This window comes from Rhamphochromis longiceps, linkage group LG2, assembly GCF_057381845.1.
Source record: "Rhamphochromis longiceps isolate RC_006_pf linkage group LG2, R_longiceps_female_GT1.1, whole genome shotgun sequence".
Taxonomy (NCBI): Eukaryota; Metazoa; Chordata; class Actinopteri; order Cichliformes; family Cichlidae; genus Rhamphochromis; species Rhamphochromis longiceps.
This window is the reverse complement of record NC_140558.1, coordinates 37903552-37928245: the sequence shown is the minus strand read 5'-3', so window position 1 is coordinate 37928245 and position 24694 is coordinate 37903552. Positions and strand designations below refer to the sequence as shown.

At 44.0% G+C, this 24694-nt stretch overlaps 2 protein-coding genes across 4 annotated transcripts in view; one reads left to right on the top strand and one right to left on the bottom strand.

Annotated features, from left to right (window-relative positions):
• The window catches only part of mrpl11 (mitochondrial ribosomal protein L11), a 65020-nt gene that overhangs the window by 34094 nt on the left and 6232 nt on the right, over positions 1–24694 (top strand). The window contains exons 3-4 of the mRNA XM_085427275.1: positions 14784–14879; positions 24336–24429. Of these exons, the coding sequence (XP_085283401.1) occupies positions 14784–14879; positions 24336–24429 (190 nt within the window). The remainder of the gene's footprint in view (positions 1–14783; positions 14880–24335; positions 24430–24694) is intronic.
• Positions 1169–7356, bottom strand: tmem265 (transmembrane protein 265). 3 transcript variants are annotated; one of them, XM_085427257.1, is made up of 2 exons: positions 7179–7356; positions 1169–4024 (listed from the first exon to the last, which is right to left on the bottom strand). In XM_085427257.1, exon 2 carries the CDS (start codon positions 4020–4022, stop codon positions 2958–2960), a length of 1065 nt encoding a protein of 354 aa, XP_085283383.1. In that variant the 5' UTR covers positions 4023–4024; positions 7179–7356; the 3' UTR covers positions 1169–2957. The 3 variants fall into 3 exon arrangements, with proteins under 3 accessions (XP_085283383.1, XP_085283377.1, XP_085283389.1); XM_085427251.1 differs by lacking the exon at positions 7179–7356 and adding an exon at positions 6847–7136; XM_085427263.1 differs by lacking the exon at positions 7179–7356 and adding an exon at positions 5418–6836.

Genomic DNA, 24694 nt, shown 5'->3' with positions numbered 1-24694 from the left:
AGAGGAAGGGAAGGATAAGGAGCACCGGAAAGAGCGGCAAAAGAAGAATGGAAATAGGTGCGTAGCTCGAGCACTTTTCTTCAGGTTATGGGAGTTGGTGGGAGCTGAGGGAAAATGCTGAGCATTGTATTCAGAGTCTAACAGGTGTAACAAATTCTAGGAGGTAGTCATTTGCAGAGGCAGCTGCCTATGTAGCTGCTGCTTTTAGTATAATAGAAATATGAAGAGGTGCCCAACAGGGACTGCATCCAGAATGCATGTGTTTGAAATGTAGAGTGGGCAAAGTAGAGGGAGATGAAAGAAAGAGGGTAGGCGAGAGCTGGATGCTGTCTACTACACTCGATATCCCTCTGTGGTTTTTCCTTAAAAGTGTATCTGAACTGGAGAAAAATTCCCCACAGAAACTTTAAATGAATTTCTTTCTGTGGTGAAGCATGTACATTAGTCTTAATACATCCTGTAAATGCAGCCTGTAAATCAAGCATAAAGCAGCGAGAATGAGCACTTGCATTTTGACAGATAGCCTCAATTTCAATTAATAGGACCATTAAAGCTCAGAGGACAGGCTGATGGGTGCATTCATAGCCGCTGTGAGCAAAGAGCCAGTTCTCTCTGAAAAACATCACACGCACTTACTACAACTCTTGACATGCGCACCCCATCACATCAAGACTTCTCCCTCTCTCAGCATTAACGGCAGACAACACAACAGCACACTCAAGGATTACCGCGAGAGGATCCGAGCTGATGGGGCTGCTGGCATAATTGTGATAAATGACGGCCTTTCGTCAGTGTGCCGCTCCATGGAGCAAAGAGCGCGCTGTTGTGCCGAGAACATTTCGGGAGGCTTCCATTCGCTTAACCAGTTCAGCATGAGGACAACATAAAAACATGCAATTTCCTGTGACTGCACAATGAGAGCTGATTGACTTTAATATAGTGGAGGTTTTGCAAGGAGGAGGCGATTATTTGCCTCTGAGGTCTCTTGGACTTGAATAATTTGGACCGACTCCTTCTGTTTGTGTGTGTGTGTGTGTGTGTGTGTGTGTGTGTGTGTGTGTGTGTGTGTGTGTGTGTGTGTGTGTGTGTGTGTGCGCGCGCGCGCGCTTTTCTGCCAATAATGCCTCTTTGTAATGGCCAATGAACTGTCAACACTAGGCGACTATGAAATACTTTATTAGTTTGCGGTCTGTCCTGGAGGTGTAGCTGAAAACAGCTGTGGAATAACTTCACAGTATACACATGGCATATGTCCAAGTTCCACATGGTACACATAATGTGTACGACAACCCAGGGGCTCGTTGCACCATGAGGAAACAAGGCACTTGACTGTACTGTACATCCTTTACGCCTGCCGCTCTGACCCACACTCCAACGTTTGCCCGGCATCTTGATAAGTTTGTGAATGAATGGATTCACCCATTTTTGAAATGGAATTAAAAAGATGATTCTTTTTTTATATATATAAAATGAAAAAAGACATTTGACGGTTGGATACATGGCTGGAATGAATGACACTTTAGGACAAGAAGAGATCACAAAAAACACGAGTTTTAAATGCATTTTGAACCTCTAAAGGGATTACTTACATTGGTATTCAGTCTTGGTAAACAATTTAGTAAAAAAAGAGCTCTACTGTACACAAAGATGACGCAAAATGCTCGATGCCCACCTTTAAGCCCAGCCGATGAAAGATTGCATTACTGCAAACAGCGTCTTTTGTAGCTGGCTACTTGACTTGCGTACATTTTGTTGTTTGTTAAAATTGCTGCTGGATGATTTAAACAGGAAACGGTAGTGAAGTCTACCTAACTGATGTGCATTTAAGTTAGATAAAACATGCCATACAAATTGTAAACAAAGTTTAGAGATGTTCTACGGTGATGCCCGTGAGTCTGCAGGTTTTCACTCCAACTAAATGACAAAGTGACTGATTCCTCTCATTAACATTTTCTTTCAGACAAGACAAACTAGTACATAATATCAATGAGAGAACAACCTTGGTGCAGGGACCCTGCAGAATATATCTGGGAAGTCATGGGAAAATTAAATCTATTATAGAATACAAGAGGGGGAAAAAATCTGAGATCCTCATCCTATTACAATATTGTGAAAAACTGTATAATTGTACCTCTTCGGGCATGTAAAAAAAAAAAGGAAATCTTAAAGTAGAATCACCTGCAATCGTGATTACTTTGATTTAAAGGGTCATCAGGTTAGACTGTGCATTAACATACTGAAGCACGGTGAAGAGTTCTTAGTGGTAGATGGCTTTTGAATGTTGGCTCTGTGGTATTGAAGGAAAAAAAATGAATCACCACTTCTGTGTATTAAAGTTTTCGCTGTTTCTCTGCACTGTGAAGTGAAGTGAGAAAATGTACGCTGAAAGGTCAGAAGCTGTGTTTTGGCATCTAATGGTCTTTTGGCAGAAGAGAGTCGAGTCTGATTTTTTTTTTTTTTTTTTTTTTTTCCTGAAACCTCATGAATCTGTGCAACAAATTTCTGTTTCTCGCCCCTAAACAGCTGCAATGAATCAGTGATAGCAGATATTTATCAGGAAAGCAGAATTCTTTAAAAAAGGGGGGAAAAAAACAAATCTGACAATGCAATTCCACAAACGTGATGACAGCGAAATCAAGATTAAACCACGATGAACAATAGCAGACTTCAGCACACATTTCTGAAAAAGTCTTTACAATCTGACAGATGGGTTCACAGTGTTGACTTTTAAAAATACACATCCACAAATCACGGCACTGCTTTTAGAGTTATTCTGAGCACAACAAGATGTGCACAAAGCCAAACTTGCCAAATGCAATTCCACAGTTCTGCATTATAACCTCCGCTGTTGTACTGAAATTCAGTACAGTTATCTGTTTGGATGTGATACCAGCGGGAATTTTCACTGTGGTTGTGGTGCACGCCTGTGTGCACGCGTGCACGTTCAGAGTGATTCTCTAAAGTTCATGGGAGATGAAAGAGGGTCCTAAAGGCGTCGCTGTGGGCTCCAGGCTGACGTGGGAGAGCGAGTGGCTTTGAGAATGAGACAGTGTGTGATAATTAGAGGGAGGAGCTTTCCCCTGGGCCTGGCCCTCTCCCTGCTCTGTACCCGTGTTTGGCAAGGTCGAGTCTCCCGGTTCTGCTCCTGCCACAGTCCCGCCTCCTGCAGCACCGCGCTCCTGTTTATGTCTCTCCCACGCTGAGTTCAGCTTCACAGCCAGAGCCAGCAGGTTCTTGCCCAGAAACACAGTGGACACGCGGGGGTCCCTATACCACAGCATCCCTGCACCCCTCAGGGCTAAGGTGAAAATATTGATAGTGACCAAGCTAAGCCAAGGGTACAAAGCCTCCTTGCGGGGTCCTCTCTGTCCTGGCAGACCAGTGGCTCCCAGCTCTGTGAGTGCCACACACGGCAGCAGCAGCAGGAGGGCATAGCAGTAAAAGAAAACCAGACCCTCAGCCCAAATGGGCAGCCTCTGCTCTACAATCCCTCCAGTACCGGCTGCAGACCCTCCTTGGGCTTCCCACAGCCCCGCCTGCAGGTCCAACACATCCAGCAAGTCAACCACCACCCAGAGGAGCCGGCCCCGCACCTCCTGCTTCCTCCGCTGCGGAGTCATGTGGTCAGCTCCTGTCAGGATGAGAAACAGGGAGGGTAGACAGATGGACAGCAGCAGCGTCAGGGTCTTTCTGGCCAGAGGATCAGGTGGCCGACGCTCCTGCCTGTAGTTGTGGCAGACGAAGAAGAGCTTGAGCTGGAGCAGGGACAGGAACAGGAACCAGAGGGCGTTGGCAAATCCACGCCGTGGCGACCGCGCCTCAGACACCACGCCAGCTGAGACGAAGCGCAGCGCGAGCAGGAAGCCCAAATCGCCCAGCAACACTGCCACATATTGCCACACGCTAGGTCCTGAAAGACCCCGAGCTCCCAGCATGCTCTGCTCCAGCAAGTAGAGGTCCACCACTGCCATCGTGCTCACCGTGACCAGGGTTGATACGCACACCTGGGGCGTAGGCACCATGCCTGAAAGAGAAATACACAGATGCACTGTGGGAAATCTGTTGCATCGACAAAATTCAGAGTCTGCTCACATCGATGTGCTTGGTGCCATCTGTTCCCAGTAAAGCCGACAAATCTGCAGGATAAGAACATGCTTGTTTTTTTTGTTTTTTTATTCCTCCCCTGAAAACAAACATGTAAAACAATTTAATGCTGGTTGCTATGGTTAAAGACAATAGCTGCAGAGTAAGCAGTGAGAACCCTTCATCTTTGGCCAGAGCTACATCCACCCTGGCTGCTCAAGCTGGGAAGCCTATTAAATTGTTTTTTTTTCTTCCCCTCTGCAGCTCTTTGAATTAAACAGTCTTCATTTTCCATAAAGGTCCTAACATTGCTGCTGTTTCGGAGATCAGAGATTTTTTTCCCCCCCCCCGAAGTTCTCAGCTGTTACTTTTTTCTGTTTATTGTTTCTGATCCTTTTTTTTCTCAGCTTATTCATTATTAATTAATTGCATTCAGGCGCAGCTAGGTGCCCTGTCAAAGCCTTTTCTTTGTCTCTATAGCGTGCCGTGTTTATTCTCATACTGTGCTGCAGCCTTTAATCATCCCAAATTCCCCTATCATTTCGGATGAATATTGATATTTTTGCTATTTGTTCAGAGATGCGATCGTCTCGTGTCGTTGTGTACACACTGTGCATTCGTGTGAGTGCAGGCTGGCAATGCTAATTTGGCTGAAAATGAGGTTTCACGTTATTTTGTCACAGCTCCCATCTCAGCCACAGACAGTATAAACCCCAGTATTGATTTCAGCATGAGAAATAATCACTGACTTTACAGTGCAGTCGAACCAATGTCTCTTTATCGTATTTAGCTGAAAAGCACAGCACACACCACTGGACTGTCTGTTATCTGCCCAGCACCACTCCCGGGTGTCAACCCATCAACCGGATCGATGGCATTATAATATAAAATCATTACCAGCTCAGATGTGTCCTAACAGCAACAGTTGAGCGTGATCGAGCGAGAGATTGTCAGCATGATCGCGGCCTCTGAGAAAAGTCTCTCCGTGAAAAATGTGTATTGATATCTTGCCGATGGAAGACACATCACTTCCCCCACTGTAAGACTAACAGGAGCTCTGCCATCGTTGAAGAGGGCTGAAGAACTCCACTGGGTAAAAAAAGGGTTTTGAGATAGTGTGTGTGTGTGTTGGGGGGGGGGGGAGGAGAGTGAGAGAAAGAGGAGAATAAGACTGCAAGTGAAAGATTAATAGGCCTTTTGGCTGTCTACATGCCTAATAAAGTGTTACTGCATGATGGTAATAGTTCATAAATAAGCTCAGGGGGAGAGGGGGGGGAAGCGATGAAGAAGGAAAAGAGTCAAATGCAGATAGAAAGTGACTTCCACCCACTTACATGAACGCGTGCGTTTCACGAGCCTGCTCGGTCTGGATGAATCCAGATGCATTCATCACGGCGACTATTGAAGAATCACAGACATTAAAGGTTTGTTCTGAATCCGATGAATCAAAGAGATGAGGAAAGGAACTATCTCGACTGATTAATCTCCCCGGAGGGACGGTGGGAGGACAGGCGTGGATCATGCCAGCAATGTCTGATTGTCTGTGAAGCCTTTTGTCTCACCGCACACGGAAACTTGATTATCATTTCCACAAAATTGAATAAATTTCACCAAGCCGCAGATTGAGAGGATATTGGAATTTAAATTTGTTTCCTGGGGGACAACCCCAGCCTGCAGGAGAGGAGCAGGAGGAGGAGGGTTGAAGAAGTTCACATCTACAGTTGCAGCCGGCTTTCAGGAGGTCGTGGCTTTCGGGTTATTCCATAGGCACCTTAAATTTTTACCCTGCAAATCTATCCGTCAGCCGGCGTTTATGTTTTGACTCCCTGTCAACGGGGTGTAATTTATTCTGCTCTGAGTGAGAGACCGGGATGACAGCCCGCGTGTCCACTCAGCTCATCAATAATGACCAAATTCATCATTCTGCTGTCTGGGAAGTGACACTGCTGTTGACAAGGTGAGGCAGCCTACTGTAAGCATGAGTGATGGCACATAATAGTGTGCAGCTTAAATATTTGTGTATTAGCATTAAAAATCCATTTTTTCCCAGAAATGTATCCACCTCTTGTCTTCCTCACATAAGGCATGAGTGCACACCCTGTACACTATTGAATAGGTAATCATCCAAAAAGCACTTCAATTCTTTCCAACACACACACACACTGACGGAAATGAAGCAAAGGGGGTGGGGTTGCCACTTGCATTTGTTTCCTATTAATACTAGGTGATTCCCGGTTGAACACAAATGCATGTAGAGCAAAGATTAATTTGTCTGCACCTACAGATCATCTCCATAAAACACCCACCGCGGAGCAGTAATTTTCCTAACAGACAAAAATTCTTCACAACTTATCACAGGTGGCACAGGAGCACCAAGGGCATCGGGACAGCATCTGAGCCATTATGTGCAAACCCATTAATTAATAGAGTCAGAGGTGAGCAGCCTCTGATAATGCTGAATAAATCCTCTCCCCAGACATTAAAACATCTGTTGATTTATCAGGTAACAGCCCCAGAGTTTCCCGACGGTCTCTCTGTTGTATTTCTACACAGTTAACACATTTTTCTTTTCTTTCGGGTTGAAATGTGGTTATTTGGAGCTGCCCAGCACGCAGCGCTGCCTTGAGACGTCCTGCATCCTTTAACGATCTCTATTAAAGCGCTTCTCTGCAACACCTGTTTCATAACCGCCCCATTAACAGCAGGTATTGTGGCTTCATCCGAGGATGCCTGTTAGTAAAGTAAAGCAAAGCTTTTAGTTACCCAAACCATTCGTCTTGCACTTGGGCTCGATCTTCCTGGCTTGATTTACAGCAAGTACTGAGGGGTTGTTTTTTGTTTTTTCCACCCCGTTTCCTCCGCCAAGTAGAAGCGCTGTCGGTGACCAGTAAAGTCTTTTTTTTATTGTCGCTGATGAGCCGCGCTCGGCGATAAAAGTCTTATTCTCTCAGCACGGGTGTTTGTATACAGTCAGGCATCAGGAGGGGGGCTCAGGGAGAGGCTGTAAGAGGGCAAAGTCACCGCTACTGCCACACCAAGCAGACTCGAGTTTGAAGGAGCAGAAAAAAAGGAAAAGAAAACGAAACGACTCGTACTTATCAAGATTTCCTCCTCCGTGCAGATCTGGCATGGCAAATCTCTCCTTCTTCGGGCTGCATCCGCGGCTGTTGCAGAGGCTCGATCTGGGTCTGTCGCCTCCCGCAGTGTCGGAGTCTGCTGCTGTCGATTTATCTTTTGAAATAGCAGCGGGGACAGAGAGCCGTGCAGGGCTGCTGCTGCTGCTCGGCCGGGCTCGGGCTGTGCGGAGCAGCCGGGAAGTCGGTCAGAAGTGGAGCATCAGCGGCGAGGCGATCCCGGCCGATCCTCCCGCGAAGATGGCTCGTGTGAAAAGAGGCAGAGCGGTGCAACAGCGAGGGGAGGACGAGGAGCAACTCACTCACGCTGTGTCCGAGTTTGGTTGTGGTGGTAATTTGTAAGCAGGCTACGTGCTCCAGCACAGACCTCCCACCCTCCCCCGGTTTCCCCTCCTTCCCTCCACCATCAGCTGTGGAAGTTTATCTGGAAGAAGATGCAATGCATATTTTAGAGCACTCTGTCACACCACAGTCTCTGCTTATGGTAATAATGATGATGATGCCACTTGGAGAAGATTAGTTGCATTGTTTGCGAGCAGGCTGATTCCTTATTTACCCTTCTTTGCCTGAAATAAGAGCGGAGGAAGTGGAGCGAGAGATGCTTATAGCCTGTAGACGCATTTAGAGCTCAGAAGGCAGATGTTACAAGTTTAATTAGGCTTCCTTCTGTCTGCTTACTGTCTTAGTCACACAAGGAAATCATTCCTCTGTTGTAGATTAACTCGGCTTAAAGAGAAGGATTGGGAATTTTCTGGGACGGATCTGCTCAAAAATGAATCGCTTGGAAACTGTTTAAAAATACAAAAAAAGGCGTGTGGCTCATTTCCATGTTGGAGAATTCAATTTCAGCTCCTTTGTCAGCCACAAATGAAGTTTGAAGGAATTTCACAGTGTCACGTTGTCCTCAAGGTCTTGCTCCTTCGAGTGTATCTGTTGGCACCCCAGCCTGCACTTTGAGCAAAGGCTCGGGTCCTCGGCTCTCTCACTCATGTGGCTCTCAGCGTGCTGGGTTCATAGAGTGAGAGGTTTAATCAGACTGGTGAGAAAAGGGATGGAGAGTCATCCTTCTTGTCAGATTCAGCTCTGCGCTCCGCTGGCTTCCAAGAGAGAAGAGATTTTCCATTTTCCTCACTTCAGCGTTGGTTTTTATGTGTGTGTGTTCCTCAGCCCTCCTTTTGTTACCACTGCCTCTCTGTCACCCCCGTTCTCATGTTTATCCTATTCTCTCCTCCATTCTGCAACTAACTCCCCCCCCCCTTCTTTCTTCTTTTTCTTTTCCTTCCCCTGTGGGTGTGGTTGAAGGTCACCGTGCACACTGGCTCACTTTCACAGAGGAAAGGGGAAGAGTGAAGCAGGAAAAAGGACGAGGGGAACAGTGAGAATAGCAGAGGAGCGTGAGGAGCGGGAAGGCTGTCCACAGTACTGTGCACTCATCACTTTTTTGCTTTAGACATGATTGGAGAAGTTTGGAAGGACACATGGGCTCGCAGACTGTCCAAGAATGCTTAAGGCATCAACAGCGAGCCATGGTCCGCATGCTGACCTCCACAAACATGGCTTTATCCTCGATGTCATCTCACGACCTGAGACGTGCTTGAAAAGAATGCACCACTTCTATAATCAAAGTCAGTGCAGCAGCAGAAGCAGTGATATTGTCTGTTTTATTCCACACATTTGTCTTTCTTGTCAAAGCCAGCACCTACATTACCCACAATTCAGCTTTATTGCCAACAGTTGGGATTCAGTCATGTTCTGCAGGTTGTGGCTAATGAAGCCTGGAGCTGCCGGCCCCCAGCAGAGATGAAGAGTGGGCTGCACAGGTTCATGTTTCCCTGGTGCCACATCACCACATCGCTTAATCTTTAAAGTTCACTACCGCCTTTTAACTCAAGAGACATCTTTGCAAAATATAACTCTTTGGTCATTTTTTTTAATATATAAACAGTGGACAGTTTCAAAACAATCAAGTTGGGTTGTTGTTCACATGTAGAACGCAGGAGGAGGCATGTTCTCGCTACTGGCTCCATTTTTTGTTTTAGGCTGCCTGTGTAGAATGCACAGGGGGCACACACTGCGAGCTCACGACAATTACCTAATCAATTCCTCCTGGTTGTGGACGTCACATGGACTTTGTAATGAGGAGCTGGCTGCATAAAGATCATTAAATGTCTGCTCTGGCCGTGCTGGGCATTTGTGTTCTCAGCATAGCTGGATATAGCCTCTGTGAACTCACTGGATAGTGAGCTTCACTTGTGAGGCATTGACCTAAGCCTTGCCGGCCATCGTCTCCTTGGTGTTTTTGAAAATGAACTTGAAAAATGAGAAGCAGCTGTGACAGAGGCACACTTGCAGAGACTTTTCCATAGCAAGCTGCCACGCCCTGAAGCTAACTCTGCTTTGTTGTTTGTTCTACATGCAACCAATGTATATTTGCAGGTTGCAAGGTGAAATTGGTTGCAAAGACCAAAACAACAACAAAAAAGCCTCCCTGTGTTTGCTTTACAGGTTGTCATGCACACCAAACTAATCTCCAAGCTCTAGAATTGAGAGAGTTGGCCTTCAAAGTAAAAGTTTCACTCTTTGAAATGTCTTGGTTTCAGCAGTAAGCAACAACTTTTATTTTGAACAATCACTTTGCAAGTAGTTGGCAGTTGTTTGCAGACGAGTCTTCTACGCAAACTGCGGGCAAGCACTCCAATCTGCTACTAACCAAGGCAATTGCAGTGAGTTTTTTGATGCAGCAGCGTATATATCTCTGCCACAGAGTTTACCTACTGACAGTCAGCAACTTGCGCCAACCAGTTGTGACTCCCCAGTCGGGAAATGCACATTTCTCCCTACAGATAGGTGGCCCCCAGAGGGTCACTAACTGGTCTGTAGGCCTGCATGATTGTGGCTTAGTAATTGAATCCAGTGGTTCCTGGAGTTTGTTTCAGCAACCGATTGCAGCTAGTTAAGACTACTCATTTTTCCCTAGCAACCAGTGTTTGGTAGGAAGGCACCAACTGGTCTCTAAGCCTGTGGGACTGGATGGGCAGTTAATTTTGTTTTGGAGGGCCGCACCAATAATTTGAACTCAATTCTGTCCAATATTGTTTCAGTTCACTTATAAGCGTATTGGTGCGGCCCTCCGCAACAGTCCCATTTTTTTTATGGAAAGATTAATTGCACAACCTTAGAAGACTTAAAATTAGGGACCGAAACCATAAAGTCATCAGGAGGTCACTGATCAAGTGAACAAGTTTTCTTATCTCGGTATACTTTTTGCAAAAAGGGGAAACCTCTCTTTTCTGGCTCTTGGAAAGAATGCAAATTTAGATCAATTGCACAATAACTTTATCTTTTATATACAGTCTGTGGTTTCCCCATCCCGCTGGGTAATGTCTGGAAAAGTTCATGCCTGCAGTGCATGTGCGAAAAATGGCTTTTATCAGCATTCGCCTTTAAATAACCCCTCTAGAGTGCAAAATTCAATACTGGCTTTCTGAATACTCCACAAGGACAACGCTACTTTTGTCAAAACATTGCTATCAGTTTTTGCTGCAGTCTTATTTTATTCCAGCCTCTGATTTTCTTTCTCTGAGTGTTTTGCCTCCACATGTCACGGTGTCTTGTGATTTTTCTCCAGCGTGGAGCCACAGCTGCCTGCAGTTCAGGCTTCCGCGTTCTCGCTGTAGTCTCCACACGTGATTAATCATGTGAAGTGGCAAAAAGCACAACAGTGTCAAGACTGTGAGGGGGACCTAATGGAGTTGAAAATGGGATGTTTTGTCGTGATGCAATCCATTTTGTCGCACCGCCGCCTGCTTTCGCTGTGCCCTCAAACAGCAAATTCTTCTTCTTGTGCCAGGTACAAAAAGTAAAAGCCGTGTCTATTTTAAGCAAAGAGCCACACAGCAAAAACACCACTGAGAAGTTTTGGCTTTTTTTTTTTGCTCTTTGTAATTTGGTTCACTCTGTCAGTTCTGCACTCGTGCTCGTTTGAGGAGCGCTCCTTAGCCCCTTTTGTGCGGGCCTGGATCCTTGCCTCAGCACAGTTCACTGGAGACTGGGGGTGAAAATCGTTTTTATTTTCCACTTTTAAGACTAATCCACTCACTCTGCTGTGGAAAATCAAGTAAAATGCATGTCCAGCGTGAACTTAATTTAGTTTGTGCTGTTTGCTGTGTGCGGCTGTGTCTGTTAGACCTAAAGTGGCCTCGTGCTCAGCCTCTCGCTCTCAGTTACCCTGCAGCGGAGGGGTTCAAGATGAAACCTAATCAGCTGTATGACCCTACAGCGGGGCTGAATGTGATAAAATGCCAACACCGGAGCAGATTAAATGAACGAGTTAATGAAGGTAATGAATGAGAGTGTTTCACACTGAAGAGTTTAATTAACCTCGCCTCCCACCACCCTCTCTCCACTGTAACACCTTTGTCACTGTATCGCAGCCCTCTTCTGTGCCGACCACACAGGGGCAATTTATCGAATGGCCTCTTGTGCCAGGGGCAATAAATCCTCCGTCCTGCCCCAAGGCCTTAACCTGCATCCGTACCCTTTATCTCCATGTTTGCCACGCTTCCATAAGCACAGTACTTTTCTTGACCTATTCTCTCTCTCTTTCTCATCTACCTCCAATCTTCTCCCTCCTCCTCTTCCTCTTCTCTTTTTTCTTTCTTTTCCTTTGTCTCATTTCTTCTTCTTTTTTTTCCTTTTTTTTCTCTTGTTCTCTCAGATGCAGAAACACCTGCAACCACACACGGTGCGCACTTCCTCACCGTCAGCAATCCCCGGCAGCTTAATCTGAACACGATAGTCGGCCACATTCTGACAACTTTAATACACCTCAGCTGTCTCGCTTTCTCTTTCTTTTTCCCATTCCCATCCCTACTCTTCTCTCTCACTCACACACACACACACACACACACACACACACACACACACACACACACACACACACACACACACACACACACACACTATAGTGCCACACCAGTGCTACATCTTGTTAAAAAGAGTTCGTGAAGCTGAAAGGCCAATCACATTAACACAGAGAGTGTCAAAAAAGACCAGAGAGAAATATGGTGGAAGGGTCAAATCAAACAGACACTTCTCAGATTTTAATTGCAAATGCCTAATTGCTCAAATAATTATGAGTAATCAGACTCGGCCGCGCTGATCTCGAATGCATCATATAGCAATTACTCACCACTGTCGCTGCTGGATTTAAAAGAAAGAAATATCTTCGTAGATTAGCGCTTAATCCCGGTGCCTAGGATCGGAGAAGGCTTTGAAGATGTGTGGCTCAATGTCCTCGTCCACAGCCGCCGCGGAAGGCCCCGCCTTGGGTGACGGGCTGCGGCCATTTTATACTGGAGAGCTCTAATCGGTCATGGTGGAGGAGCGAGGATTTATCCAGCAGCTCGGATTCGAGGATGATTAGATGCTCAGATGCAGTGAGAGGGGTTAGCGATTTGGCCAGGGCATGAATGTTGCTGTTTCAGCTCTCCCTCACTGATAAATGTCATGGGGAGTTGGAGGAGCCAACCTTGAACCTTGCTTTCATGGCACGCCAGCCCGATGCTACATTTAAAGACTGGGATTTCAATTATCAATGTGATTCAATCGTGGTTATTACTGCAGTTAGACTATTAAGTAGCCTGAGGGCAAAATAAAACTTCATCTTCAGAGGCTGAGGTACCTGGACTTCTGTGGAAGAGCTTAATTAAAATATGATTACCTGTCTCTGGTGCATACTAAAATGTGTATGGAGCTCAAGGCAAACTGCCTGCTGTCCCAAGAGGATCATATCAAGTGTTGTCAGGCCCTTATTTGCCTTGTTTTCCACCTTTTAGAATGATTTTTTTTCCCCCCCTGTTTGTTTGAGCCCCTTTTAGCAGCTAAGAGCTGTCTGGTCAGGAAAGGTCACGTGAAGTCTTTGCCTCTGTCTATCTTTAGCGCAGTCCCTTCTCTGTCTGCATAATTTCTCACTGTCTATGCTTAAGCACATTTTAGAAGCATCAGGCATCATCTCTTGCTGGTCAAGGAGCCCATTTCATGGCTTTGTGTGGCATGAAAGGGCCGTCGGAGTCGGTGGGAGAGATCATTATCTGACATGAGCTTACAGAAGGGAAGGAACAGGAGCTGAATGTGTGAGGCAGAGCCCGAGGGTTTGCTTTGACTTCTACTCAACATCGCAGCCTTTATATTAATCCATATTTAATTAGACTTTCTTTTAGTGCTTGTTTACTCTTGCTGTGTTGTTGTAAGGGAGGCGGAGCGAGGGAAGGGCAAGGATAGAAGGTAGTGAGGTTGACATGGGATTACTATTAATAAATACAAGGGGAGGGAAGGTAGAGCCTAGTGAGGGCTCCAGAGACGAAGCTGTGTTTCTTTTCATTAGTAGGATATTGTAATTCAGATAGAACCCATCAGCTCAAACAACGACCTGCCGCAGTTCGTGTGATGTGCTGAAATTTCAATCAGTTTGTTGTTATTGTGTTAGCAGATGCAAAGAAACGCCAGTGAGTAATGCGTAGTAGCATTTTAGACGCTGATGAGGCGATGCGGTTGTGTAGATCGAGCGACTGATTAGCATTCATCAGGTGCTTTTGAAGCCGTTAGAGGAGATGATGTTCAGAGAACTTTCTGCTCTGTTAACTTCAAATAAATGTCTTTCCCAACCTGTCGTTGGAGAATGTCTCGGGATGACTGACTTTTCATCAGATCCACTATTAGAGCTGCTCGGTGTGCTCTGTCATGGAGCAGTAGAAGCTCGTGAGTCCATTAAACTGCGTATTAAAAAAACAACAGGCTTTTTCCTTCTCTCATTTCTAAAATGAACATTTCAATCAGTGTGTTGCCTTTGGGAAGGATGGCGGGTGAAGGTCAGTTTGAATTTCAGCAGTAATAATTAGATTCTTTATTAGTCTTTGCCACTGAATTCATCTCCAAAAAGGAGCGCTGCAAAGGAGCAGCGTTGGCCGGGTGTTGACTTAATGTCACCCATCCATTTTGCTTTCGCTCTGGTTGGCCTCGCAGGAGCTAGAAAATGGGAGCTCATTCATCACTGGGTTTCTCTGGCTCTGGGCCCCAACATGCATTCAGTCATAGCTCGAGTGACAAACACACACACACACACACATAAACACTTTGTCTGAAACAACAAAGGGGCTGTGTGCACACATGCACATCTCAGTGGGACGTGTAAAAAATGTCTCCAGCAAAATATCAACACAGACACACACTCACCCACCATATATACACACACACACACACACATATATATATATATATATATATATATATATATATATATATATATATATATATATATGAGTGTACAGTGTCACATGGCTGCTCTCTGAGCTGCTCACGTGTGAATACAGTCAGACCGCTGAAGGTTTCTCATTGATTGATTGACTGACAGCAGCACAGGCATCTGTATTCTGGCAGCACATTGTGACATGAGTGATGCTTTGCTGAATTTTTTTAAGAGCTCATACATTTTAAAGCAATCCTCCACCATGTTTATTTCCCTCTCTTCTCCACCCCCCCACCCCCCCACCATTTTTCCCCATCCAGAAAGGAATCCCCATCGGGCAGTTCTGCAAGGACTTCAATGAGAAAACCAAGGAGCTGAAGGATGGCATCCCTCTCCCGATCAAGATCCATGTGAAGGTATGTCTGTGCAGCTCGCTGTGGGTTTGTCTAACCCCATCCCTGACCCATTACACATAGCACTTAGCGCCCCTCCCTAGCACGATTGTGGCTAATTCCACGAGCTGCATAACATTATCGCAGCACTTCCATTATTCATACTCTACCACGAAGTAATGTCCATTTGCATTCATTAATGAAGCAATACCCAGAGGAACCTGCAGTCAAGAACCATTAAGTGCATGCAAGAGATGTGAATTACTCCAAAAAGAGGTGTTATGTTTGTAGTATTTATTTCACACAAGAACATATTTTTTGACTTCCTCATACTTCCCTCCCACCTTTTGTGTGCTGTGTCCTCGCTGCTCTCTGTGTGTTGTGTAATGAGGTTCACAAGGAGGGAAAGCCTAATCCTTTCAGAGGCGTGAATTTATTTTGACATGCAATATCCAGCAACAGCTCTGCCATCACATCTGGAGCCCTGCTTCTGTCTATCAGTGCAGTGCCATCTGCTGGTGATTTGTAGCGTTGCAGTTCAAGCTGCACAGTGTGTGTGTGCGCATTCTGCGTGTAATGTTTAGTGTGTGCGCATGCAACATGTGTCAGCCTCTGAGAGGATGTTTCTCTGCAGGCTTTCACCTCATCCTTGTCAGTAGGTTTAAGCACATCTTACAGTCCCTTTCATCTTACTTTAAAGGAACAAATTGACTTTTTCAGACATTCCACTTTTTCACTTTTCTTGCAGAGAGTCAGATGAGAAGATCGATACCACTGTCATGTCCGTGTGTGAAAGCCGGGAGGCAATTAGCTCAGTAAAAGGGCCGGAGGCAGGGGGGCAACAGCTATCCTGGCCTCGTCTGAAGTTAGAAAAAAGTGATGCTTCCATCATATTTCTTCAGACAAAAAGACCAAAAGCCTCAAAAAGCTGTCGTACCAGCTCTTGGTCACAGCAGCTCTTTAAGCTTAGCTCTGACATGCTGAGTTGCAGCTGTAGACGATGAGAATGTCATTAATTTTTCAGGTGTTTGAAGCCAGATATTGTACAAATTAAAGTCTTGACCTGAAGAAGTCAGAAGATTGTCCAAATTATTACAATTCATCCTGAGTGGGGATGGATGTGAGGAAATACTTCTTATAGTTGTTGAGATATTTAAATCTGGAAGCACCACAGCTGTAGACTTGCATGAGTGAAACAGTAGTTTTGCAAGAGATATGCAGCACACCCCCAGCAAACACTGAAACAAAGTATTTAACCATTTGCTTGGGATAATGTGTATATGTTACAGAAATGCATGTCAGAACTTATTTAACAAATGTTAACTGTGATGTATTTGATGGCAGAGAGCAAATGATTCTCCAAAGGGTTTTTTGGGTTTTTACAGTCTTCTACACAGAACTCCTGATTATGAAGCAAGTAGTAAATGAATGAATAATTCCAGTCACATCTGAGAAGTCATTTGCTAATGCCATAGACTGTATCTAAAAGATGGGGAGGGGGGGACCTCCAGGCCTGGAAGTGAAGCCAAACCTGTTTTCTTTCTAATGACCAGTCGGTCGCTAAACAGAGGAAGTTTTTCATTCAGTTTTTTTCCTGTTCGGTTTTATAGTCTCAGTCAGTAGGTTAAAACATTATTAAACACAGCTTGAGAATTCATTTTAAAAATAAGCCAATTTAGAATCTCCAGTTAACCTAAGATCAGGCATGTCTTTGGACTGTGGGAGGAAGCCGGATTATCCGGAGTGAACGCACACAGAAATGAGACGAGCATGCAAACCCACACAGAAAGGCCTCAGCCAGATAGGGGAGTTAAACCGGGACGCTTTGAGGTTACGGGGCTAACCAACAAATCACCACAGTGTACACTGTGCCACCACAGTGTAAGTTGAAGTTTTAAAATAACATTTTTACACTGGCTGTGTTGAAATGTCTTTCCAGCATGCTACCTATGGTAAACAAACACAATTATCTGAGATAGTGTGGCCTAAACGTCAAAATGTACCAATAAGTAACAGCCTAAGATTACTATATAATATTGTCGCATGGAAACACTATGACGGTCACTTCCCATCATTATAGAGTGACCAGGCAGCTGGTGTGGTATGTAAAATGTTTTAAGTAAATAACAAATAACATTTAGAATTTTATTATTTCAAAACAAGGAACGACAAAAAGTAACCAAAACCAAATCCTAGGACTGGTATTGGTTCATACATAAATGGTACTCAGCCCTATTCAAAAGGCTTGACAAACAACTGGGTGATGTCACAGTGTCTGTCACCATCTTTTATATACAATCAATGGCTGGTTCAGTGACCACTGCAAAATGTGTGTCGAGTTTAGGGCCGCCACGATTAGTCGACTAGTCACGATTACGTCAACTATCAAAATCGTCGACGACTGATTTAATAGTCGACGCGTCGTTTGAAGCTTTGTAAGGAATCAGTAGCAGTGTATTAACGGACTGAAACAGAAGATGGCAGCACTGGATGTACAAGGATGCCAGCTGCCGTTAAACCCCGAAGAAGAAGACGCTGTGTCCAGTATCGTAGCTGTGTCCAAGTTCAGGAACCGCATCCTTCTCTGCCAGCATTTGTAGGCCGATTACGTTACAGCGACACGACAAAGACTGTCCAAATTCGAAGACTCCGACAAATGCGGCCCAGAAATGCGTCCTTCATTCATGCTGGAGAATTTACTCCGGTGTCCTGTTATATTTTAGATAGCAAGGAGCAGACGGCTGAGTTTATTAAACTTCACCGAAACAATCTGCAAATTTCATTAAAATTTAATAAACTATCATCTTGTCTTTATTTTTAGTTAGCACATACCGTAAACACTTCAAGCTGTAAGCTAATGATAGTTATATAAGAGCAGATGCATGCTGGTGCAATAAGCTGTTTTGCGTCCAAAGGATGATGATCTGATTAGTCGACTAATCGCAAAAATAATCGGTGACTAGTCGACTATCAAAATAATAGTTTGTGGCAGCCCTAGTCGAGATCAAGCAAACAACATAAATCCTGTTAATTAATGAGTTTTAGATTTTATTTGGGCAAAACCAGCAAATCTGATCATCTGACTCTATATTATCTATAACCATATTCTCCAAAATGCCGAACTCCTCCTTAAACGTCAGTAACTGTTCCTTTGCTCCCGCCCCCTCTTTATTATCCATCTTTGAATTTTCTGCTTGCTCATTTTGCTCGTCAGAAAAATCCCCGAGCAGGTGTTTTCTCTTCAGAAACAACAGCAGCTAATTGAACTCTTACAACCAACAGCTTTTCCACAGAATAAATGATCTTCCTTCCATCGAAAGGTCATATCGTGCGAGATAACATGTCTCCGATGACAAATCACCTGCTCCGCGGTGTTTTCTCAGCTCAGCCTGCACTTTATTGTCTCATGTTTGTTTAAATTTTTATGTGACAGAAAATAGATGATGCAAAGTACTCTCCCAAGATGGTTTAATGATTGCATTGGCTGTCATATTCTAGCTAATAAAAACCTCCAACCAGGGAATGAATCTGAATTTGGTGGGGGGGAAAAAAGCAGGTTCAGAATGACTCAGTGAGGCTGAAGAAATTATTTTTGTTTTGGTCCTGAGTCCTGAGGGGAGGACGGAGAGGGTAAGCACATGGGGCTCGGGAGCAGATGTGCAGCAGCACTCGGCTAAACACGCACATAGTAGACAGAAAAATGGAAACGCCTCATGCAGATGGCTTAGGTTACTTCAAAGTTAAGTGAGTCTAGTTCATGTAAAAAGCAGATGAAGTGGCACAAGGGATGTGAAAGCTGTGGAAAATGATAAATAAACACAGAAATATCACCCGACACTGCACTCCCCTCTGCTCTTTGTTTTGGTCAGTGGCCTTTTCTGTTCTGATTCAGCTCATCTGTGTTATTTTCATGCCACAGTAGGCGGATGTTCAGTGAAACAGCTCAGAAAAATCCACTGAACAGTAGATGCCCAGCACCGAACAGCAGCAGACTGTCACTGTTAGCAAGTATCGGCTGAACATAGTGGAGCATTTAGTGGATGAAGAGTCAGCTACTCCCCCGGAGGAGCTGGTGGAGCTAAACTAGAGCTAAAAAAGACTCCCAATTCCTCAAATGGCCTGAAAGATGTCTCCAAATCAATAAATACGCTTTGTATCTGCTGGATGTGTACATAAACAACTAAGGGACTCATATGGGAGCAACTTGTCAATCCCAAGGTAACCCTGCCCTAAATCGTGGCTGCATTGTGATTATGGTAGAGATCATAAATTACAACCGTACATCTTAACTGCACTAAAAAAAGACTTGAAACTACACCTGAGACCATAAACTCGCCAGGGAAATTTTTGCCGAGATCATAAAGCAAGTGAGAAGTAGGGTCATTTTCATTAAGGCTGCAGTGGAATAGTCCAAATAATCCCCTCCTATGTCTTCTTCTAATCACTTTTCCTCTGCCGTTGATGGAAAACTTCATCAAGTTAAAAAGGTGTGAAGGAGAAAGTTGGAGAATCCGACTGCTTAGTAATGAGACGGCAGATGTTGTTGAGTTGAGTCATTTAATCGGAAGGTCAGTGATTCAGTCTCGCTCCAGTCCGCATGTTGAAAGTCCGTGGGTGAGATACAGTATCAGAATGTGTCGGCACAGTACGAACACAGTGGATATTGACTTTGTAGTGTAAGAGTGGAAATCTAATCTATCGGAATACCAGTCTGTTAATCATCATCATCAAAAGCTTGTCCTCACACAATGTGTTTTTACTGCGTTGGTTCATGCAGGTCGCACAAATGAAAAGTAGCCTGTGACTGAAGTCAGATTAATTTACGATAATCCGAAAGGCTGCAGAACAGCGACGCTTAAGCTGAAGACATAACTAATGCAGCCCGATTTATGGGAAAATTCTAATAGAACATTTTCTTAAAATATAAACTTGCATTCTTCACATAAGGCAGCAACTTCATACAAAGTTTTTATTACAGCTGCATCCAGCATCACAGTTCTCCTGAGAGTTTAACACTGCACTTGACGCAACAAAGTTTATTGTGACCAGCTTGCGATCATTTCGCCTTTGAAATGGTTGCCTCGAAAACCAGATGCAACCACTCTCGAAGACTGCGATAAAACCCCCACAAGATTGGTTTGTGCCTGAATTGGGTCAAACTGGCAATTTCATGCGGTGATTAACTGTGATAAATTGTTAAAAATTGCAAATGTGTTGCCATCTGCATACATAGAAATTCACCAGCCTCAGAAACTGCATCACAGACCCTGCAGGTCTGCAATTTAATGACACAGGCGCTCAGCACTCGGGCTTATATGCGGAAATATGACCAATCGGCAACTCTTTGAATCAAATCCCCAAACGCAAGTCGTGCACATTGTTGCAGACTGACTCAGATTGATCACAGTGTGCTGGCAATGTGTTTACAAATTAGACAGCACTCTGAATGATACAGAAGCTGGGAACGCACAGATAATGCAGACGATGCGACACCGAACAGAGGGAGACAGAGATGATGAAGAGGAGAGATAACAGGTGGAAGCCACGGCTGAAAACTGTAGAAACGACAAGACTGAGGGACGTAAACGGAACACAAGATAAAGAGAACAACAATTACCAAAATTAAACAAGACACAACTGAACGAGGAACAGGGGAGACAAAAATACAAAGACTAGAGGAACAGAATGGGAAAACTAAAGGGCTTTTACTAAGTAAACCTAAAGATTTCTGCAAATGAAGGCATGAAATAACTCCAAAAGGAACTTGTGTAAGGCAATAAACAAGATATAGAAATACCAGAAAGCTAAAGTCTAACAATGCAGAATATGAAACCCTAATTCAGAGATGAGCAGAAATACAAAGTGAGATTGAGGTTCCGTCCTATCAGGTGACCTGTGCGCTTGTCTTGTGATTGAAAGTGGTCAGCCACTTTCAAGGTTGAGGGTGTTACATGCTCGAGCTCTGGGTAACTAGTTGGTCACGGCAGCTACTTGCAATCGGTGGCTGGATGTGAAAAAACATAAAATTTTTCTTCCTAGTTGCAAGGAGGTTGCTGTCCTACTTTTATTCTAATGCAGCTGAGGCATTAAAAGGTTCACAGTGAACCAGCAGGTTATGGCATAAATTTTTTCCATAACAGAAAAAGACAAAATAATAAGCTGCCTTGTTGATCGGTGCAGTAATTGACATCATAACCTTGAAAACATCTTATTTGAAATAAAGGTTCTCACAGTGGAATAAAGAAAATGTAAATTCTTCAAATCCACAGGGTAGGATTAATACTGTGAATTAATTCGCCCTTAAAACATGAAGCGCACTGCCTCCAGACCCCGAAGAAGATCGACTAATATGCGATTATCTTTGCTTTACTCATGTGATAATAAAAGCTTTTTAACTTTTTGCAATTTAATGGGCCTTAAGTTGAATTTCCAGAAAAGTCCTAATCTTGTGAGAAGTAGGACCAAGCTATGTTTTTATATTGCTGCGTTAAGACTTTCAGCAAACTCAGCAGTACAGGGAAACCAAATGACTCAAGACTGTGTTTGAAGATTATCCGCCATGTTCAATTATCTGAGTTAAGAAGGTTAATCTGTTTGTTCGTTCAAACCAATTAGACGAATGTCGTAATTCTCCGCCAGAGTTGCTCTCGTGATGCGTGGTGACGGCTTCAGAGCAGACTTTAAAGAGTCACGCTGGAAGGTAGAGCTGCTTCTGACGTCTTACCTCAAAATCTAATTTCAAAATGAGTCGGAAAGAGTTTTCGAACTCGACGAGCTGCTGTGAATGTTAGCTCAGCTGCTGCAATTAGATTTAATTTGTGCTCCTCATGCATTAGCACGCATTCGGTTCACAGAGTCGTTTTCTGAAAAAATAATTAGACGGTGATGTTTGCAAAACCCAGGAGGCCGCTTCAAAAACCTCCCCTATTATTCTGCATGAAAATGTTCAGTCCAGTGCATGAAAATAAAATTTTTTTTAACCAGTTTCTTGCTCCTCACAATGATGATGTCAGGTCACAATCACCGGCCACTTTATCAGGTAGACCTTTTCAATTGCTCGTTAACATAAATATCTAATCAGTCAGGGAGCAGCGAGTCAGTGCTTTAGGCACATAGACGTGGTCAAGATGACCTCGTTTAAGTTCAAACGGAGCATTAGAAAATGAAGAGAGGTGAATTATGTGACTTTCTGTGTGGCATGGTTGCTGTTGCCAGACAGGCTGTGTGAGTGTTTTACAAACCGTTCTGCTGGGATTTTCACACTGCTGTCTGTAGGGTTTACAGATAATGGTCTGAAAAGAGAAAATACCCAGTGAGAAGCAGCAGTCTGGGTAAAAATGCCTTGTTGATGCTAGAAGTCAAGAGTAAAATGGACAGGCTGCTTCTAGTTGGTAGGAAGGCAACTCAAATAATCAATCATTTCAACCAAGGTATGCAGAAGAGCATCTCTGAATGCACAAGAAGTGGAACCTCGAAGCAGATGAGCAGACCTCACTCGGTGGCACTCCTGTCAGCTAAGAACAGGAAACAAACTACAGTTCACAAAGACTCACCAAAATTGGAGAATTGAAGAAAAAATGTTGCCCGTGATGTGACGAGTCTCGATTTCTGCTTTAACATTCAGATGTAAGCGTCAGAAGCCGGTGCAAACAACATGAAATTGTGGATCTGTCCTGCCTTGTAGACGTTTGGGGTGATATTTCCATGCCCCACTTTAGGTCCATTAGTAACAAACACCACAGCCTGCCTAAATATTGTTTCTAACCATCTGTCCATCCCTTTATGACCAGTGCACCAATCTTCTGATGGCTGCTTCCAGCAGGATAACCCATCATGCCACAAAATTCAAATCATCTCAAACTGGTGTCATGAACATGATAATGGCTTCACTGTACTCAAATGGCCTCCACAGTCACCATGGCATGGGATAGAAGATTCACATCATGTCAATATGGACCAAAATTCTGAATAAAGGCAGTTCTGAAGGCTAAACGGGTCCACCGGGTACTAGCAAGGTGTACCTAATAAATTGACCAGTGAATGTACCTGACACGTCACAGCAGAAACTGTCATGACCCTCCATTGTGCCATTGAAACAACCCAATTTGCTCAGCTGTTTTCTGGATTGGGAGAGAACTCTCTTTCTATTAATGATTGTTTAAGTGCCATTTCACTCACAATGTCTCTGCTGACCTCAGTGACGCTCAGTAGACGCGTGTTAGTCATGTCCTGGGCAGCTTTAATCTCTTTTTGGCCGAGCCTGTGGACTTTGGCTGTGCATATCCCATAACATCATGGTTAAAGTTCTCTTGCTGCATGAAGTCGTTTCATGAATTTAGGCTTGTTAAAGGCTGTACTGTGTTTTAATGTCATCGCCCTGCCAACATCCAAGTTTGTGATAATTCAAAAACAAGGTGATGTAGGAGCTTCAAATTGATACTGTAGCTAGGGCTGTGCGATATGACCAAAATCTCATATCCCGATATAAGAATTCTATCGTCCTGATAACGATATAAATCACAAAAATGGAACATTTCTGTAAATTCTGTGAATCTCGGGCAGCTCGACTTGCGGGAAGTGTTTCCAGCTGCGCCTCATGTAGCTGGAGTCGAGTGTTTTAACCGATGCATGAAACGATACATTTTTAGACATAAGTTGTAACAGCCGCCGTTTTCTTTGTGAGTATTTATTACACGACGTGCTGCGGGGAAAAGCCTGTTCTAACGTTTGAGTCTAAGGTTTATTTTCTAACACTTGACGGCTGCTCTTTCACGTGATTCAGTTTATTTTGAAAAGTCTCAACAGGATCTTGAGCTTTATTGTGAAAGGTTTATGTGGAACATAAACAAGCAGACACGCGATGCTGTTACCGTCGTTGTTGCTAACCACAACACATGAAAACAGGCGCTTGTGCGTCCATAGTGTGGTTATATAAAATATAAGAGAAAGAGAGAACTTTAAGAAATTAATATAGCCACTACAGTGACCATCAAAACCATGAAAAAATATTGCCGTAAACAGTTTATTTTGCGACACCACGAAACAAACGATAGCGTAAAATGAAACGATAGACGTTTTTATATCGTCATCCGATATATATCGTTATATCGAACAGCCCTAACTGTAGCTGTATCTACTAAAAATCTTGGACGAGTTTGAATCTCAGAGTTTCTGAATGTGATAACTCAAGAATGGGGTGACATAGGATTTTGGTGCCAGTATTTTTATTTTTTCCAGGGGGATGAAAACACACTGGTGTTAATTTGGGGGAAATAATAATTATGATCTCTGTTAAACACTGTCCCATGTACTTTGGCTGTCCTAAAGCACAAAGCAATACCGAATATAGGGTCAAAATCAGGATGTTAAAATCTTGGTTACAATAATATTTATACATTCTGCAAAATCTCATGTATTCACACTCTCAGGGGTTTCATGGGTGTTAATATTGATTCCTCTGTCTCTCTTTTTCCCTCTCAGCCTGACAGAACGTATGACCTGACGATCGGCCAGCCCACGGTGTCTTACTTCCTCAAACAAGCGGCAGGAATTGCAAAAGGAGCTGGAAAGACGGGTGAGAGGTCTTGCCTCAGTCATGTATCTGCTCTTACTAAAGTTTTCACCTGCTGTGTTCTGGACACATGTCTCTTCATGGACTCGGATTTGAGCTTTGCTGCGATTGATGTTAAATTCATGACATATGGGGAAACGCTGCGGCAGAGGTGGGAAGTGGCAAACATGGTGTGTTAGGGAAAGAGAATTATGGATTTTCACGTTTTATGCTTCAAGCTACCTTCAGCTGACTCCTGCAACGCTGACGTACTCACCTGTGCACACAG